The sequence below is a fragment of the Denticeps clupeoides genome, chromosome 2 (assembly GCF_900700375.1).
Source record: "Denticeps clupeoides chromosome 2, fDenClu1.1, whole genome shotgun sequence".
Taxonomy (NCBI): domain Eukaryota; kingdom Metazoa; phylum Chordata; class Actinopteri; order Clupeiformes; family Denticipitidae; genus Denticeps; species Denticeps clupeoides.
In genome coordinates, this window is record NC_041708.1 from 36,028,673 (window position 1) to 36,047,197 (window position 18,525).

At 43.8% G+C, this 18,525-nt stretch overlaps 1 protein-coding gene across 10 annotated transcripts in view; it reads left to right on the forward strand.

The window, feature by feature from the left end:
- The window catches only part of sh3kbp1 (SH3-domain kinase binding protein 1), a 41,090-nt gene that overhangs the window by 19,145 nt on the left and 3,420 nt on the right, over nt 1-18,525 (forward strand). For 4 of the 10 annotated variants that reach the window (XM_028967781.1, XM_028967779.1, XM_028967778.1 and 1 more), the window contains exons 3-13: nt 5,039-5,159; nt 6,769-6,875; nt 6,965-7,094; nt 9,516-9,709; nt 13,980-14,052; nt 14,142-14,236; nt 14,964-15,065; nt 16,546-16,597; nt 17,088-17,159; nt 17,548-17,713; nt 18,359-18,432. In XM_028967781.1, coding sequence (XP_028823614.1) covers nt 5,039-5,159; nt 6,769-6,875; nt 6,965-7,094; nt 9,516-9,709; nt 13,980-14,052; nt 14,142-14,236; nt 14,964-15,065; nt 16,546-16,597; nt 17,088-17,159; nt 17,548-17,713; nt 18,359-18,432 — 1,186 coding nt within the window. The remainder of the gene's footprint in view (nt 1-5,038; nt 5,160-6,768; nt 6,876-6,964; nt 7,095-9,515; nt 9,710-13,979; nt 14,053-14,141; nt 14,237-14,963; nt 15,066-16,545; nt 16,598-17,087; nt 17,160-17,547; nt 17,714-18,358; nt 18,433-18,525) is intronic. The other 6 variants (XM_028967786.1, XM_028967783.1, XM_028967784.1 and 3 more) reach the window with 3 other exon arrangements.

The following is an 18,525-nucleotide window of genomic DNA, read 5'->3' on the forward strand; positions in this document are numbered from 1 at the left end:
CAAGACTCTCCTGAGTTTTAGTCAGACCCCCATCTCCCCACGGTTTAGATTGAAGATCAATCTAAAATTGACTTAATTTTTCTTCCCGTCTGAATAAATCTAATGGCCAGCTGCTGGGATTACTTCACACTGTATTTGACAAGCGCCTACAATCATGTGCTGCAAGAATAAAAAACGCATTGTGCCAACATCAGCAAGACTGTGTTGCACACACATGCATAACCGACCCCTTCCCAGAATCTTCAGAGATGAAATAAAGTAGTAAAATTACATTTTGTCCTTTAGTCATTCGTCTGGCCGCAATGTATTTTTGGTGATTAACCTCCCCTTCATGCATTCACGTGTGCATGTAGTAAAAACAGTCAGCTCAATGGTCTCATGCGTAGAGAGAGTTCAACCGCAGCAGATCGGTAGGTTCTGTATTGGATATCTGAAACTGACTTCACCTGTCTCTCTGTGTGTGTGTGTGTACCATTCTGGAACATGTTATGTTGTGGTGGTTGTGGCTTATTGCCGCAGGCATATGAACAGGCATATTTTTGGTGTGCTTTTTAAAGGTTCCCTGCCATGATTTTTTTTTTTATATAGGTCTTGGTGGTCCCCTAATACTCTCTTGTAAGTCTCTTTTACGAAATTCAGCATCAGTGCAGAATTACAGCCAGTCCACAGTGAGACAAGGAGGAGAGCGGCCTTTCACCAACCAAACGTGCGTTGCTGTTTTCCCAGGAAAAAGAAAATGAGGGTAGGGGTGGGAAATTCTCAGGGCTGAAAAATTATGCGAAAGGGTAGGTAACCTCTCCCCTTATGACCACATAACTGGACAAGTTCTGTATCCGACCATCTGAGCTGCCACTCTCTCTTGAAATAACATAAATAACTTTGTGAATTTGTCATGATGGGGGACCTTTTAATAGGTTTGTGCATTGGATGCGTTCAGAGATGTCTGTGTGACATGATCTGTCTGCATGTTTGGTTTGGTAGCAGTCATGGGTCTTGCAGGATTGAAACAGAATAGGTTTTTGATGTTTTTGATGACGATCAAGCTCTATTATGCAGACAGAAACCGAAGGTAACCGGGAGAGGGGACAGCGTGATGTGAAATTCCACCTAGCCAGAGGCATTTACGATGGAGACATTTTAGGGTTGATTTCAGGCTTTTTTCTTTTCTGTGCGTGTACACATAATTGCAGAATGTATCATTTAAAAAAATTTTAATCAATTGGCAGAGCTCATGTATATATTTAATTTCTTATCATGTACTTTACATTAACAAACAAAGCCCGTGCACTACATCTTTTATGGTGGTTTGAAATAGGGCTCGCAGTGTTTTTTTTTTGTTTTTGTTTTTTTCTTCTATGTAACTGCTGAATCGAAAAAGTGTTGCTTGTCCTTGTTGAGGTTGTTGAGATGGAAATGGCATTAAGAGTAGGCAGTGAATGAGAGAGAGCAGAGGTCATGAAGAATAGATGACGAGCTTTCAGCAGGTCCGAGTATGTCTACATGCAATATGCTGAATTTTTGTGTGTGTGCATGTGTGCATGGTGAATGTCATTACAACCTGACCGACACACTGTGCTTCAGCTTCAATTTTGTCTTCCCAGCTGCCTTTGGCATCACCCACACATGAATAATGTAGAATGTGCTGCTTTAAGGCACAAAAAAACTGCAAAAAAAACTGTCCTGAAATATTAAGTACTGCAAAAAAAACTGTCCTGAAATATTAAGTACTAGCATTTAGTTTTAGGCCTACATAATTTTTCTGATCCTTTTGTAGAACTGTAAATTGTAATGTTGATTTTAATGTAGTTTAATTTGTTTGTGAATATTTCCTGTCTTTAACCCGTTTGCTGTGTGCACACTTTGCTGAGACCGGATTATCTGGTCCGTGCTGAGCTACATTTTTACATTTACAGCATTTGGCAGAGACCCTTTTCCAGAGCAACTTACGACCTGCTTTCAGGCAACCATCAGTGAAAGTAATCATTTCTGGTTCACTGGGACTCCAACTGTGAATGCAGTCTTTCTATGCACTCTGTTGTTTTTCTCACATAAGAAGATTACAAGTTAGTGTAAGTATTCTAAAGAGGAAGGTCCTAAGCTGCCATTTAAAAATAGCAGTTCTGACTTGTAGGGGAAGTTCATTTCACCTCCTAGGGTCCAAAACGGAGAAGTGCAAGTGAAATTGAAGTGATTGTCATTGTGAAACACTGCAGCACAGCATACAGTGCACACAACGAAATGTGTCCTCTGCTTTTAACCCATCACCCTTGGTGAGCAGTGTGTGGGGACGGTGCTGTGCACAGTGGCACCTTGGCAGATCAGGATTCGAACCGGCAACCTTCTGATTACGGGGCCGCTTCCTTAACAGCTAGGCCACCACTGGCCCAGATGAGCACATTAGAGAATTGGCACATCAGAGAAAACATGTGCAGCGCTGCTCTTGTTGTCGCCAATTAAATTGCCTGTCGATTGGGCCGCAGGAGCGCTTGGTGGGTGGGTTTTGAGAAACTGGGTATCGGGGAGTGGATGAAGAAACAGAAGTGTGAGCTTGAGACACTGACAGGCGGGAGATGAAAGAGGGGGGAACAGTGAACTTTGAGGAAAAAACAAAAAGACAAAACAGTCATGTGAGAGAAACCAGGTATGACCCACACACTCTGATCTCTCTGAGGTAGATTTTTTTTTTTTTTTTTTTTTTGTTCCCTGAGACATTCCCCCACTCCTCTGGTGCCCGGCTGCGGCTGCCGAACCTCCTCTTATCACTTAGACAGATGGGGAAGCGCTGGTGGGGACCCTGCATACCCCGAGGGCCTGCAGTAAACCAGGAAGTCAGACTGTGCTGCTTGTGCGATTGAGGAACTGCTCCCTCTGCCGAGATGCTTTAAATAAAGTCATGATTAAATAAAGTTTCTAACAGATTTATAAAAATAAAAAAATTCATGATGAAAATACTATAAAGTACCTAGTTAGAAAATTTGAGATTAGGCATATCGTACCATTTACATTTACAGCATTCACCAGACGCCCTTATCCAGAGTGACTTACAATCAGTAGTTACAGTCCCCCCCTGGAGCAACTTAGGGTTAAGTGTCTTGCTCAGGGACACAATGGTGGACACTAGACTACTACCACTGTACCAACCTCACCATGGTCTCTTTCTGTCGGTTTTACCATGTGACTTTAGAGCAGTGGTGGGTCATGACTCTAAAGTGGGTCACAACCTGAAAAAAATGTTTTGTTCTCGTCCTACAATGTTTCAGTTACAACAAGACCCATGAACGTGATGATAACACTTTAAACATCTTTATATTATATACTGTGTAGCAAAGCTACAGCCTGTCTCATAGTACCACGTTGTAGCTCAAGAAGGTGATGGTGAGTTAACGTAGAGGAAAATCTGTCCTTATAACACTGAGACAACAAATGTTTTCTACCCCACTTTCGGTCATGTTGATTGTACCACCCCAGGCCATTAACAACTTGGCTATTCAATCGGTCCATTTCCCTGTGTATAAACATGGGATGGAAATTGATTTATTGACTGATGTCTGTTATGATATGTAGAGATTTCAGCATGTGAGTATTGTGCTTTTTCTAGTTGGCCTATTACGCCACAGAAAAAACATCAAACAAACAAGGTAGCTGACAGAAATTGGACATATTTCTGTACATTGCATACTTGCTGTACACTTGCATATTTAATCCCTTGTGGTTTTGGGTTCTGAATGTATATAGATGTGTGTGTGTGTGTGTGTCTTATATGCATGATCTCGCTCTGTTCAGTTTAGTTAAATCCCAGTCTGACTTATTGCTTCCACTCTCTTTGAATAACAATATAATTCACTTTTGTCTAATGTCACATAAGCAAGTAAACTGAGGGAATATGACAAAAATGGCGTCAGAGGTCACGCAAACTGACTTGTGCTGTTAAATTTTTTGCAATATACAAAAACTGCAGTTGTGGTGGCTTCCCTTGTTCCACATAACGGGGTAAGGACCCAACCAGGACGTGGCATAGAAGGCAAACATTTATGCATACATAAGTTGCGCACGATCAGGATAAATTGGAACAAACAGGACTGAATCACAGAGCAGCTGTTTGTTTTTTGCTACTGCTACATCTTTTACTGTCCACTTTCTGCTGTGACAATGTAAATGTCCCACTTGTGAGACTAATAAAGGATCCCACAAGTAGACCCATAAATAGACTCACAAGGATTCTATTTTCTAGTCTATTCTATTTATTACAGTCGTATGGTTCCACATTTTTGTAGTTAAATGGAGGTAGGGTGTCCAGACCGCCCTGTCTGAGACCATTAGATACCTTGTGACGTCCTCTATCTGGACAGGATCACATCATTTTATTTATTTGTCATTGTGCGCATAACCTTAAATTAAACATCTTCTCGGTATGTGTTGGTGGTCTGAACCTTGGTGGTTTGTAATTCTGAAACACACCTCCCCCCATCTGCCTCACTCTTTTAACAGCTGTCTGGCAACCATTGACTGTCTTCTTTTTTTCCTGAACTATTTAATTTAAGGTCTGACTGGCGCTTCCCTGTGTAAATTCGCAGCAGCAGGCTTCACCTTGTCGAATGGCTGTCCCCGCTCATTTGGGTACCTCCTGTCTCATCTCTCGGCCTAAAACAAACAGCCTATCTGCTGTGGCGACCATCACTTATCAGTGATTTCCATGGAGCAGAGGGGTAAAAAAAAAAAAAAAAAAAGGGCACCGGATAAAAATTGTCATTGTTGCCAAGGTTACACACAGAAAATGGGGTTGAAATAAATGTAATAAAAACACCCCATTAATGGTTCGATATGCTTCCTTTTACACCACACACAAAAGAGCTGATTTTTTTAGTCTTGAAAATGATTAGGGCCTTTTTTACACCTTGGTCAGAAGCATTTAGAGTCTAGAGCATAATGGTCACAGTGAAATAAACGCCCATGGGCCAATAAGATCCAAGCATTTTGTGTTTTTATATAATAAATGGACATTTCTTTGATTTTTTTTTTAATTTCTCTGTTTCTGCAGGAGCTTAAGAAAGAGGTGAAGAAAGAGGCGGGCCAGGGGACCCAGATGCCATCGGGCCCCAAGGCAGACCTGTCCAATGGCAGTGCCAGCCCTGGCTCGGAACCTAGCCTCAGAAAGAAAGGTAACAAAGCGCGTGTCAGCGGAGGACAATCGCCCCTGTCAACCACCATCCGGCAGTGACCGCACACAAAGGCTGCAGTTGTTTGTGGCCTCTCTGAGTTACCTACGGCACTTTTTAAATGGAGACACGCTCTTGCCTCCTCTGTTGATGTAATTGGTGTGAAATTCCAGTTTGAATTGGCGAGTGCACCACGGCTGTGTGAGAACGGGTGACGTTGGTGCGGAATATCCCAGAGACAAACACAGGGATGGGTGGCACGACCATTAAATGGGCATTTTGTAATATACAACAGACACTGCGAGACCAGCATTTTATTATAATTATTATTATTATTATGTATTTTTAGATTTAGAAGACTCATGCATACACGCACGAGCTAAATATCTGGCATTCACACATAGCTGTAAATCAGGCATTCTTCTGATCTATTCCCAGACGTCTTCCCATATTCCCAGGCATCAATCTCAGTAATTTGAACACCAACACAAAAACTGTAGAGAGAATGAGAGAGAGACAGAGAGAGAGAGAGAAATTACTTACAATTTAGGTTTGTTGCCGCATTCAGCCTTCAGGATTAAAGCTACAAATCTCTATAGTCCCCTGTGTTCCACTCCTCTACTGTGTATGTGTGTCACATTTAATTAAATCTTTCTCATTGTCTCATCAGCCAGTTATGGCAAGTTTAAAATCTAGTTTCTATCTTCTCAATGGATGTTCAAGGACCTAGTGGAGTTTATGTGAATTAGTGTGTGTGTGTGTGTGTGTGTGTGTGTGTGCACACTTAATGGAGTGAGAAAGAGAGTTAGATGTTTTGTGCTATTATCTGGGTGGATAAGAATTCTTGCTGAATGACTGCTGGGCACAGGGATGTACATTTTCCTTTATCGAGGAGTAATTTAGCAATCATTCAGCCCTTGCCTGATATAACAGAACCTGTCTTATAGTTCAGTGCAATATATTGTATTTCTTGTATTCTGCACCTTTATTCTGATCTAAATATATATGTATCACACCTTCAATACTTTCAGATATTTTTTCATTTCTGGCAAGATGTAAATGCTTGTAATATCTTTGTATGATGTGTTTACATCAAACGTTTTTCAGAAAAAATGTGATGTGTGCTTCCTTGTGGTTAGCACCAGTATGGGTAGTATCTGTTGTAAGTTGCTCTGTTGTAAGCCACTCTGGATAAGGGCGTCTGCCAAATGCCTTAAATGTAAATAATAGATTTTTGGGAAGTGGTTGGAAAGTGTGTGGGGCCTTCTGTATGGCCTGCGGTGGGGATTTTTTTTTTATTTTTTTTCTTCTTCTTCTTCTCCTTCTTCTTCTTCTTGTCTGCTCAGTTTTTCCATTTTGCAGTCATTTTGATATGAAACCTTCCACTCAGCCAATCACAACAGCAGCCAAATGGGCCATGAGCCTCCAAGTGCAGAGCAGGCCTCATTTCAGCTGCAGCTAAGAGATGATGGTAGATCATGACTCACAACTTCTCATGGGACTAATAGTTAAGAAAGGGCGACACCTAGTGGATGATGTACTTATTACCGCCACATCAGTCAGAAAAGCATAGCAGCGTTGAAAGGTTTTGTGATTGTGTGTGCGCACGCAGGGGATAATATTCGCAAGAGACGGTGCATGGCTGCCTTCAGCTACCTGCCTCAGAATGAGGATGAGCTGGAGCTCAAGATCGGAGACGTTATTGAGGTCTTGGCTGAGGTGGGTGTATGTGAAGATATATACAGAATGTAGTCCGTGTGATACGATTAGTGAATATTTTCGTTTGCTCGTTTTTGGCCGGTGTGTAGGTGGAAGAGGGCTGGTGGGAGGGCTATTTGAACGGCAAGACTGGGATGTTTCCTTCCAACTTCACTAAGGAGTTTCCTGTCCCTGAAGACCCATCGACCCCACAGGAGGACACCCGCAGCACCAGGACCAGTGAGTCATCGCATCTCCTCACTTCACCTGTGTTGCTACAGTTGGTATTTGGTGGTTTATACCCTCGAGTTCACAAGACCAACGTGGGAAGGGGCTGTGTGAAGAGAAAATATGTACCGCATTGCCATTATATATTATCACACCAGCATATTCTTGGGTTGTAGTAGCCTAGTGGGTAACACACTCACCTATGAACCAGAAGACCCAGGTTCAAGTCCCACTTACTAACCATTGTGTCCCTGAGCAAGACACTTAACCCCATGTTGCTCCAGGGGGGGGACTGTCCGTGTAACTACTGATTGTAAGTCGCTCTGGATATTCTTTCTTAATTGATTGTTCTAGTAATGCCCCTGATAATGTCCAGGTCAAAAGTCGAAGTAAACTTTAGTGTCATCTCTGCTATATACTGTAGAGTATATACATGAGTATCATGTAGAGACAAGGTGTTATGGCTCCAGTTAACACAGTAGCAAAAGAAACTGAATAAATACATGCACACACACACACAAGCCATAACTTTAAAACACTAGAAGTACCAAAAAGAAAGTCAGGGTACGTGCAGTATTAAACAGATCAAAATGATGAAGTTGTCATAAGCAGTTTTCTGAGGCATTATTTCAGGGCAGCATGAAAATGTAACTAATAAACAGCAAATACATTATGGAGCAGAGATGTTTAACATGAGTAAAATGCAACAAAGTCAGTTTCACAGTCTGGGTGGGTGTGGGAAGGAGTCTGATGGCTTGTGGGGAAAACCGGATCATGGACCCTGGTGGATTTAGCCCCTGTGCTTCGGTAGCGTCTGCCGGATGGGAGGAGCGTAAACATTCCACGTGAGGGGTGTGAAGGGTCAAGCACGATGCAGGAGGCCTTCCTGAAGCAGCGCTTGTGGAGGATGTCCTGCAGCGGGGGGTGAAACTCTCACCATGATGTTTGCAGACCGATTTGCTCGGCAGTTGCCAAACCACACAGAGATGCAGCTGGTCAGGACGCTCTTGATGATACCCCTGTAGAACATGGTGAGGATTGGCGGCCAAAGGTTGGCCCGCTTCGGGCGTCTCAGGAAGTGGAGACCATGCCGGGCCCTTTTGTTGATTGAAGTGGTGTTGCTTGTCCAGGTGAAGTCGTCTGAGATGTGGACTCGCAGGAACTTGGTGTTGTTCAGGCAGGGTGCTGTCGCCAATTTGGATGGCCAGATCTGTCTCCAGTCCAATCCAGTATCCAGTTACAGAGAGGGGTGCTCAGTCCCAGTTTTGGGGGCTATGACTATGAAAGTGAAGTGAAAGCGATTGTTTTGTCATTGTGATACACTGCAAGCACAATGAAATGTTTGTTTGATGAAGAGTTTGTACAAACTGCCTCTTGGCTTGGTGGCATGCTAGCCCATTTTGCGGGATAGGCGACTTACAATCAGTAGTTACAGGGACAGTCCCCCCCCTGGAGACACTCGGGGTTAAGTGTCTTGCTCAGGGACACAATGGTAGTAAGTGGGATTTGAACCTGGGTCTTCTGGTTCATAGGCGAGTGTGTTACCCACTAGGTAACGCACTAGTGGGTAGCCCTAGTAAGTTAGCCATATAAGGTTATAACCCAACAAAGTTTGACTGAAAAGGCTATTGACCCAACAATGCCAGGAATGCTCATTGAATTAAATCAACTGGATGTGACCGAGCATGTTATCTGATACGACTGCATCTATTTGAACAAAAACCTTCTTGAAAGTTTTAGCAGTGTATTCAGACACACAGTGCTGGATTTGAGTGGGGTTGAGTAGTCTGCGGGAGTGGGGCCCAGTGTGGATGGCTGGACCGTATCTAAGGGGTGTTGGTTAGCAGAGTAGAAACGGATGTGTGAGGGATACTGTACATTGTTTGGAGACCCAGGATTGTATAACACACACACCTAAAATTAAATTATGCATACATAATGTCATGTAAAACATTTTGAGCAAGGCATCCAGTGAGTGATTGTGTGGATCTGCGGAGGCTCTAAACAAAGGGACAGTGGTGGCCCAGTTGTTAAGGAAGTTGTCCCGTGATCAGAAGATTGGCGCCAAGGTGCTACTGAGGTGCAAAGCATTGTCCCCACACACTGCTCCCCGGGCACGACCAGGACAAACAGCAGAATGCTGTTTTTTGACTTCAGCCCAGCATTCAATACTGTCATCCCTCAGAAGCTTGTAATGAAGTTGGACCTGCTGGGAATAAGCTCTCCACTCTGCAGCTGGATCAGGCCTCAGTCTGTGTCTATAGGAAATAACACCTCCAATGTCCTCAGACTGAGCACAGCTTCCCCACTGCTGTTCACTCTGCAGACACGTTACCATGCTACATGTTGTGCTAGTTGATAAAATGTGGTATGAACTGGATGTGTTTATGCAGGGGGTTGTGTACTGTAACACGTTCCTTGTGTTCTGTGCAGGTGCGAAGGACAGCACCGGCTCAGAGAGTGATGGTGGAGACTCGGGCAGTGTTCGCTCCGATGCGGGCAGTGCGGCCTCCGGCTCTGAGATCCAGCCCAAGAAGGTCCGCGGTTTCGGATTTGGGGACATTTTTAAAGACCAGCCCATCAAGCTCCGCCCACGCTCAATGGATGTGGACTCTGAGCAGGAGAAGGTGAGTACAATGAGTATATTTGTCTAACTATTTGACTGTCTTTGAAATGAAAATGCCAGAGATCTAAATACATTTTAACACTCGTTGTTGAAGGTAATCAGCTATGTTGTGTATTTAGTTGTTTGCGGCAATCTCACATTGCTGAATGATTCCACTAGAGGGCATAATTCTCTCTCCATAATTCACTGTCCATAATAGCGACTTAATTGTAAACAGGATTGTGGGTGTCGGAGCCCATGCTGGAATATTGGGCACAGGGTGTTGCGACTGGCCCCTGTAGGGGACACACACACACATGGATAATTTGGATAATCAAATTCAAATTTTATTTGTCACGTACACAGTCATACATGGTATGATATGCAGTGAAATGCTTTTGCGACTGCTATTGACCTCAATATTGCAAACATAACCACATATTACAAATTTATGTTTATAAAATATGTGTAACAGGTAGGGTGAAGGTGTGCAAATGTGTAAAATTTCTGCAAAATTCTGGGGGGGGGATTGAATCCAGAAGTGATTGAAAGTGCTGGAGTGTATTAGAGTTGTGTGTTATGTAGTGTAGTTGTTGTTGGGTCCTGCATGGTGCTGATCCCTGGGATTACAGGCAAGCCCTACAGAGGGTGGTTCGATGGATAATTTATTTAGTTTACATGCTTTATGGCGGCAGAAGGAAACTTTCACATGACTGCATGTGAACTTTACAAAGGTGGAGACTTAAACTTGTCAGCTGCAGTGCATAACACTGCCTTCTTACTGTAGTGCACCCTGGTGCCAGACGCTGGTCATCATGGGCACGCTACAGAGCCCCATACACAACAACTTTCTGCTGAAACCAGCATGAATGTTTTTCAGATTTTGTAGCTACACTTTGGTTCTTGTCAAGTTGCTCAAACACAATTGTGTTTATTTGCTGCCTAATGTATCCTGTCCCTTGATCAGGTACCATTGTAGCAGGTTTAACCCTCACTCCTGATTTTTCCACAATATAGTATTGTTTGTTTAGGAATAGTTCAACTTTGCTCTTTGCAAATGCACACTGCGTTAGCACTATGTGATGTAGTCCAGTCCAGTCGTTTGTGGTGTCTTATGATGATCCCACCAAACTAAAGAAAAACTGTTTCAAAGGTCACAGACGACGTAACTGAGCCTTTTCTGTTGTGACACCACTTAATTTCTGAGGATGTGCACCAGGAGTACAGGATAAAAAGCAAAAGTATTAATTTCCTAAAATATTTCAGGCAGAGATTGTTACAGTTCCGCATTATACTTAATGGCTCTGGTGATCGCCGTGGAGATCATGTCTTCTCCTGTGGTCCTGGAACCTCAGACGTTATTGTAGCACCAGAGGCTGTTAAGCTGTAAGCACCAATGGGCGAAAACCAGTGATGTCTGGTATATCAACCTGACTATACAAGGTTAAATGAGCTCTAGACTAACTTTCTGCACTGGTTGCACCAGTGTGCCTAACTTTTTTCTTAGGTGTCCCAGGACAAAGTTAAATGCAATGCCATTGAAATATGGTGCACCTAACAACACCGTTTTACAGGTTCACATTTCAACAGGTTCACTAACAATATGGTTAACATAAAGTTATTTGAAGCACAATTCTACAAGAAACATAACTTACTGGACATGTGTTGGGGCTTAAAGTGTTTCACTGACCTGATTTTGAAATGAAAATGAAATCAGCAAAAATGGATGCTGAGGAGGTGAAACAGATGCTAGCATCTGGCGATGACATTCTGGTGGCACTGGCAATGAAAGCAAAGTCGGAAGTGTGGAAGACCAAAACTTTGACCATAAAAAAATGACATAAAAAAAAGAAACTCGCAACGTGCGCGAAGCGCGTTGGTACAGTCATGTTGGCCGCCTACCGCACCATTTGAGAAATTAGGTCACATTCTAGAGCCCTGCTAAATGTTCAGACATGAAACGATACACGTTCCTGACTGTCTGTTACTGTTCTGTTCAGGCACGAAAGTTAAATACATTCAGAGGTCAAATAACACAACTTTTCTTAAAAGTTTCACATTTGTTAATGTAAAACCACAGCCAAACGACAACTGTCTATCAAAAATGCTTTTTTGAACAGACCTACCAGATAAGCACAAGAAATTAACCTGCGCATTCTTTTTACGCACAAAACATAGCGAAAATGAACCAAACCCAAATTAATACCATAGGCTCATATATGCAATAATTAGAACTTTCCAGGAAGGTGCTGATGTTTAAATGTGACTGTGTACATGCACAGCTACATTTTGCTGTTGTCTAGTGTAAAATGGAACTATATGTGCGTGCGATGTTCCAGAAATTGCTGGAAGGCTGGGAGATTTTCTTGGAAAAGCATGGGTCTTGTGATGCGTTGGAGTTTTGCATTGTCAGAGTGTGTGTGTGAGGGAGTGAGACGTCAGTTCCTGCTCTTTGTCTGTCTGGATGTGCTCGGGTGTGTGCATGCTGCTGGCACATATTTGTGTGCCATGGAAACGATGTCTTCTGCATACTTATTGGAGATGAGTGCACTATTTTTGTGCATATTTGAGGGTTTTTGAAGGGCAGTGGGGGCAAATGCATGCATATTAATGAGGTAGAGGAGAGATGTCACGACCTCCAGTTTTGTGTGTGTGTGTGTGTGTGTGTGAGAGAGAGAGAGAGAGAGAGAGAGTATTTATATAATATGCCTCACAAAGCAGGGAAAGTGTGATAATTTTGCCGGTCCTCATTAGGAAAGTGCTTGTCACTAATGAACTGACTTTGTTGTGCCAGTTAATTGTGCCAGTTAATTCTCTCTCCTTCCATGCCTTCATCACTTTTTCGCTCCCTTTAACACCCTCCCCCCTCACAGCCTCTTATTTACAAGTGAAATGCAACGTAACCGTGTAACCATGGCACCCAGGTTTTTAGCCGCGCTTGTCTTAACGTTGCAGTGGGTTAGACATTTGATTGGCTGCTCCGCTTCCTGTATCCTGTGTGTGTTGTGGGGAGGTTGGAGGGGTGATTAAAAGTTACTCAGGAAGGAAGTGTGTGTGCCTGGAAGCTCTTCTCAGGGGGTCTTCATTCCATGTCACCTCTCCTATGTGTGGAAGCTCTGCCACTGTGTGATGGTGTAAAATGTCCAAAATACTCTTAACACACACACACACACACACACACTGAGCAGGCCAGCCTGTATCTGCACCGCTACAAACGCCCTGGATTTTTAGCGACTGATGCATTAATCCCATGCATCTATTAGCTGCTGTCGGAAATGTAGCACGCCCGCGGGACGCCACGCCCCTCGCCCCCACCCTCCCATCCTGCCGCCTCCTGAGGCTGGCTGTAAAGCAGAAGTGAGCCCCACAGACGGCCGTGTGACTCAGAGGGAACGAACAACACCGAGGTGCTGCTGCTGCTGCTGCCGCCGCCGCCTTGACAAGCATGCGTACACACACACATACACACACAGGGACGCGCGCACACACACACACACACACACACTCGCAGCTGCGTCGAGACCTCTGTGCTTGAGTGCTAGCCTGGAAAATTAGAACAAGCGGCTTGTGCGGAGGAGAAACAGGTAAAAAAAAATCGATCTATATTTTAATCTATTCTTGTCCCTTGTTTGCCATTCATTTTTGAGTCGTGTGGGGTTTTATGTCTGGTCTTTTCAGCACCGCATGGCGGTTTTAGACTCTGCTGTTTGAATGAAGAGCTTTTTAGGTCAAGCAGTGTTCGATGTGGCATGGACGATGATGCAATGAATGGCATTATGGGAAGTGTAGTTGTCCCATTTGACTGATGAAGGTCACTGCTGGGGGCGATTATGGGGGACAAGAAGGGCTCAGCAGCGTGTCACCCTCAGGGTTCGAGGATCCAGATGTGTTTCAGATGTTGCGCTTGTGTTCTTGTGACGTTCTGAAAGCACATGGCTCTCATTACTGTGTCTCCTCCACGACTGCTACAAGCAAGAGAACGAGTTTTTGGGACTGCTCCTTCATGAGTGAACTGAGCAGTGTGTGTGTGTGTGTGTGTGTGTGTGTGTGTGTGTGTGAGATGGGTGTTAAAGGGGCTGTTGTGTCCTACGCTGGAATGGATCCCTGTGTAGTGTTTGTGGAATGAGAGCGGCTTTCCTACAGGAAGGGGCTGCGAGACACACAGTGTGGCATTGACACACACACACACACTGTTGACATACATACACACACCAGAAATCAGAGCAGATCTGTGTGCACTGGGCACAGAGTTCAGCTTAAAATAAAAATAAAAAAATTACCCATTTCCACAGCTAACGGCGAAAAAATCTACCCCACCCGTTGCCACAGAAACCATGAAGACAGAGCCAGACAACAAGGTCAAAGGTTAGTGGGTGACGATTGTAACAATGAGACATTTAAACAAAATGGGGGGAAAAAATATATTTTGTCTTTTCTGTCTCCTTCTGTTTTAGCGAAGGAGTACTGTAAGGTGATATTCCAGTATGAAGCCCAAAACGAGGATGAGCTTTCAATTAAAGAAGGCGAGATTGTAGCAATCGTCAGCAAGGTGAGGTTTGAAGAGACCGGACGTACTTTTTTTTTTTTTTTTTTTTTAACCCCACACATGACACCTAAATACCAAACAAAACCACACTGTCTGCAAGCTGTAAGAGAAAACTTTTATTTTCTACTGTTAAAGTACCATTTCATATATCCACATCTTCAGGTCCATTTGTGCAAAACCTCTCCATTGTTTTAATAGCACATCAATACCAAACAATTAATTTATTTTTAATGTTTTTTTTCCACTTTTGCAGCAAAGCGGCAAAAACAGGAAATGTCTGCAGGCGTAATCTCTGCCACCGCATATGTGGCATCGAGTAGTTCCTTGGTCAATTCAAGCTGAAAATGCAACATACACATAATCAATGTCACATGTATTTAGCCTATATGTTTGCAGATATTTCTCACATTAGGTTTGGTTGATTGCATATAATGAATGTGTAATAATGACAGTTTCACAAATAGTCACTCACACAAATGCTGCCTAGGGCATCCTGTACTCAAAAAGAGGAGTACACTTAGTGTGTAACTTTGTGTGCTTTGTGTCCCTTGTGCCTTTCATAGGCATTTCTACTGACGTATTTTTAAGGAATTGGCTTTTCTTGCTCGTGCTTTTGCAAGGTGCATTAAGCCCCCGCAATCTGTGAAGAACGTGACTAGGAACAGAGGAAATGAAATGTTCTGTGCTGTCTGTCTGTCTGTCGAATGGTGTGTGTTTGGTTGTGATTTAGGATTGTGCAGATGCCGGATGGTGGTTGGGGGAGCTGAATGGCAAGCAAGGGGTCTTCCCTGACAACTTTGTGAAGCTGTTTGTCCCCGAGGTGGAGAAAGAGGTGAGATGTTTAACATTTTCTTTTTTGCAGAAGCTGGAACTATAGCATGTTAAGATGGTTAATGGGAACTGAGATATGCTCATCTCCCAGGTGCAAACACAAGTCATATGCGTGTAAGATTGTTTGCAAGGTCGTTATGTTATGGTTATGTTTTTTTTTGCAGTTTAAGCGTTTTTTATATCTGTTTCTATGATCCTGCACCCTTACTTTTTTTAGAGATTCTTTAATCTAGAGAACGTTCTTTATTTCTTTTTATTAGACCAAATTGGAAAGACGCATGTCATGGCTGCCCACTGCTCACCCAGGGGGATGGTTACAAGCAGAGGACACATTTCGTAGTATTTCACAATGCAATCACTGCATGCAACCCGAGACTGGGAAATGCAGGTGGATTAAAATCAGATAATACCTGGTATTGCAGCGTACACTGCAGCGGCGCACTCAGTGCATTCGCCGTTCTCCCCACCGTGCTGTCGCTGCAGCTGCCTCTCTTCTCTCACTCACTAACTTGCTCCAGCCGACCCAGCATGTCTGTGCAGGTGCCTTCCCGCAGCAACCCTGACATTAATCGATGGGGAATTTAGAAAATCACTTTTTTCAGAGAGTGATTTAGGTTCGATTTTGATATATCATTCAGCCCTAGTCCAAACCCTGTCAACGAGTCTTTATTGTGGAGCTGAGGTTTCAAGGAGCTTCACAAGGACTTAACAAGCAGCTTTCAGATTCTGCCATAAGAAGCTGTCATTGGTTGTGGCTGAGGCAGCTGGTCATAGAGCCTCCAGCATGGCACACACCCAGGTCTGATCAGCCCGTGGCAAGCCGTCCTTGGGCGAGGGTGCATTTTGATAAAAGGCTGAAACACAATGACCCTGGGGTACACAACTGACGATGCGTCATGCTGCAGGCTGAGCGCCGCCAGAAGAAAACCACGAGGGCACCCCCTTCCGAGGAAATTTGCCATGCTGTGCTGTCCTCAAAAGATTTTAACACCTAGTCGATATATATACGTCAAACCCCCGGGCAAGGTGCTGAATGGCATTGCTGCTTATTCAGCAGCAGAAAACATTTGTAATATTTCAGCATTTCAAACAACAATTACTGATGAGCAGTTAGGGTCATTCAGACTATTCTGCAAATGTGACTCAGAATGCATTACATCTGGTTTCAATAAGTGAGATGCCAATGTCCCATTAAAGGAATGGAGGCAAGCAGTGACTGCTGGTGGGATAAACAAACTTTTTTTTTTTTTATTGAGCACATGCTGATCTGTTCTTTTAACTATAGTTACAGTGACAGTAGTAGCTGGAAAATAAATTAATTAGATGACCTAATTCCCTTAATTTTAATAGTGATGCATTTTTGTCTTTGGAATTTTCAGATGCCATAATAAAAAATGATGTCAGTTGTCTTTGATAGGACCAGCTCTTCCACCGTAGGACTCAGGCTCATACTGTTAATTACATATTCTTCATGTTCACAGCGGCCAAAGAAGCCACCCCCTCCAGCTGCACCGGCTACCAAACAAATCACAGGTGGAGCACTCTTCATCCTCCTCTACATACACTTTACATGACCTTACTTCGTTCCTTTTATCACCCATCATTCACTTTCTTTTGGTCATATATTTTCTCTACGTCCTATTGTGGTCTGATTGGGTGACATACGACAGTGTATGTTCTTGCCTCTTCACGCTTCTTTTGCTGCCCCTTGTGGTGAGGAGGCCGAACATTGGGGCATTTAGTGAATGCGTGTTTGTGTGTAGCAGAGCCCCAACTGCATCTTATATGTGTCTCTCTCTCCCACATGATTTCACATTCAGCAGGGAGACAAAAGAGTGTCTCTAGAATGGCTGTTAGATTTTTAGTTTTGTACTCATGATCCCATTTCGCTCCCATGACTTCTGTTGTCTACATAAGTGATGGGCAGAGCCAAATCTCCCAGAGCATGAACTCATTTAGAAGCACTGCATTCTCATGTCGGTCTTGGTTTTGGACCTCACTGTGTGACTCTACTGATCTGCAGACAAAAAGGCTGAACTTAAAAAGGTTCCTCCCGAGCGACCCGAATCTCTACCACAGAGAACAGAGGAGAAAGGTACTGGCAGCGCTTCGCCTAGTGCTGCTTTATTGGCCGTTACCGGGCATCCCTTAGCGTACCGCAGACCCCTGATGGCCTGCTTCTGCTTCGCTTCGGCCTGTTCTGGATTTCTCCTAGCTTGTTTGCTGTGTTTGCTTCTGCTCGCTGTGAGTTTAATTTTCCGGGCCGGCCTACTTGTCCTTCCTCCTTTAGCAGGCCACTCTGCTTTTTATATGTGTGAGAACATGGTTGTAAACACATTAATCTTCTCTCACCATGTGAGCGTGTAAACCTCCCGCTTTTAACCCATCTTAACCCGCTCGTCTTCTGCCACTGCCTTCCTAACACAAGAGGTGACATTGCTAAACGTGCTGTTGGTTGTCAGTAACGCTGGTGATGTGTTCAGTAGGTGATGGAGAGTCGAAGGCTGGGGAGCTTCAAAAGCCCGCTCTCCCTGCTGTTCCCCCAAAGAAGCCTCTGCCCCCCAAAAACACCAACTCCCTGGGCCGGCCCTCCTCTATACCGCAGAAACGGCCCGAGAGACCAGAGAGACCAGTGGCACCCAGCATCCTGTGAGCTCTATGACCAGTACATCATTGTAAAAAACCGGGCTGCTTTCTGTCCCATGTAATGGTGTTGTGCATGGAGGAAATGGATCTTAGCTCAGGAGGTCACTATTGCCAGACACAAAACTGCAAACCCTTTCAGTTTTAGACAACCGTGCCCTGCTGCAGTTCATAACCGTCAGCGACCTTGAAGAAAGAAGAAAGTGTGAACATGGACTCCAGAGATATTCCTGACATGTCATGTTCACTTGAGACCTTAGCCTTCAACCTCCATATTCTCTGAATGGAAATGAGACATTCTCTTGTGGTATTAATTGAGGTATACATGAGGTCACAGTGAACTTTGACCTTTGATCACCAATAAAGAAATTGCCTCATGACATCGTCTCACAAGAATGGAATGAATAGATGGTGAAAACCCCCAAAGTAAAAAATATTTACAATAATGCAGAAGGTGTACACAGTATGTACTTGATGTGACATTTTTGAACGTGCCCCCTGAACTAAGATTTCTTTGCACCCTGCATATCACCATTACAATGCAGCCCATAGTCAGAGTGTACATTTCTGGTGGCTGTTGTTTACAGTGCTGAATTCGGTGAAGGCCCCAGATATGAACCCAGACCTCTGCTCTCTCTGGTTTATGTGCAGGTCTGACAGCCCTAAGTCAGAAGGAAGTGGTTTAACAGCTGATCGATCTTCCATTGACAGACCCAATGATTTTGGTGAGCCTTTGTGCCAATGAGGAGGGAGATTCCGCATCCCGCAGCAGTTTAGTTTGCCGGTTGCCACCTTAATTTTTTTTTTTTTCCGTACCG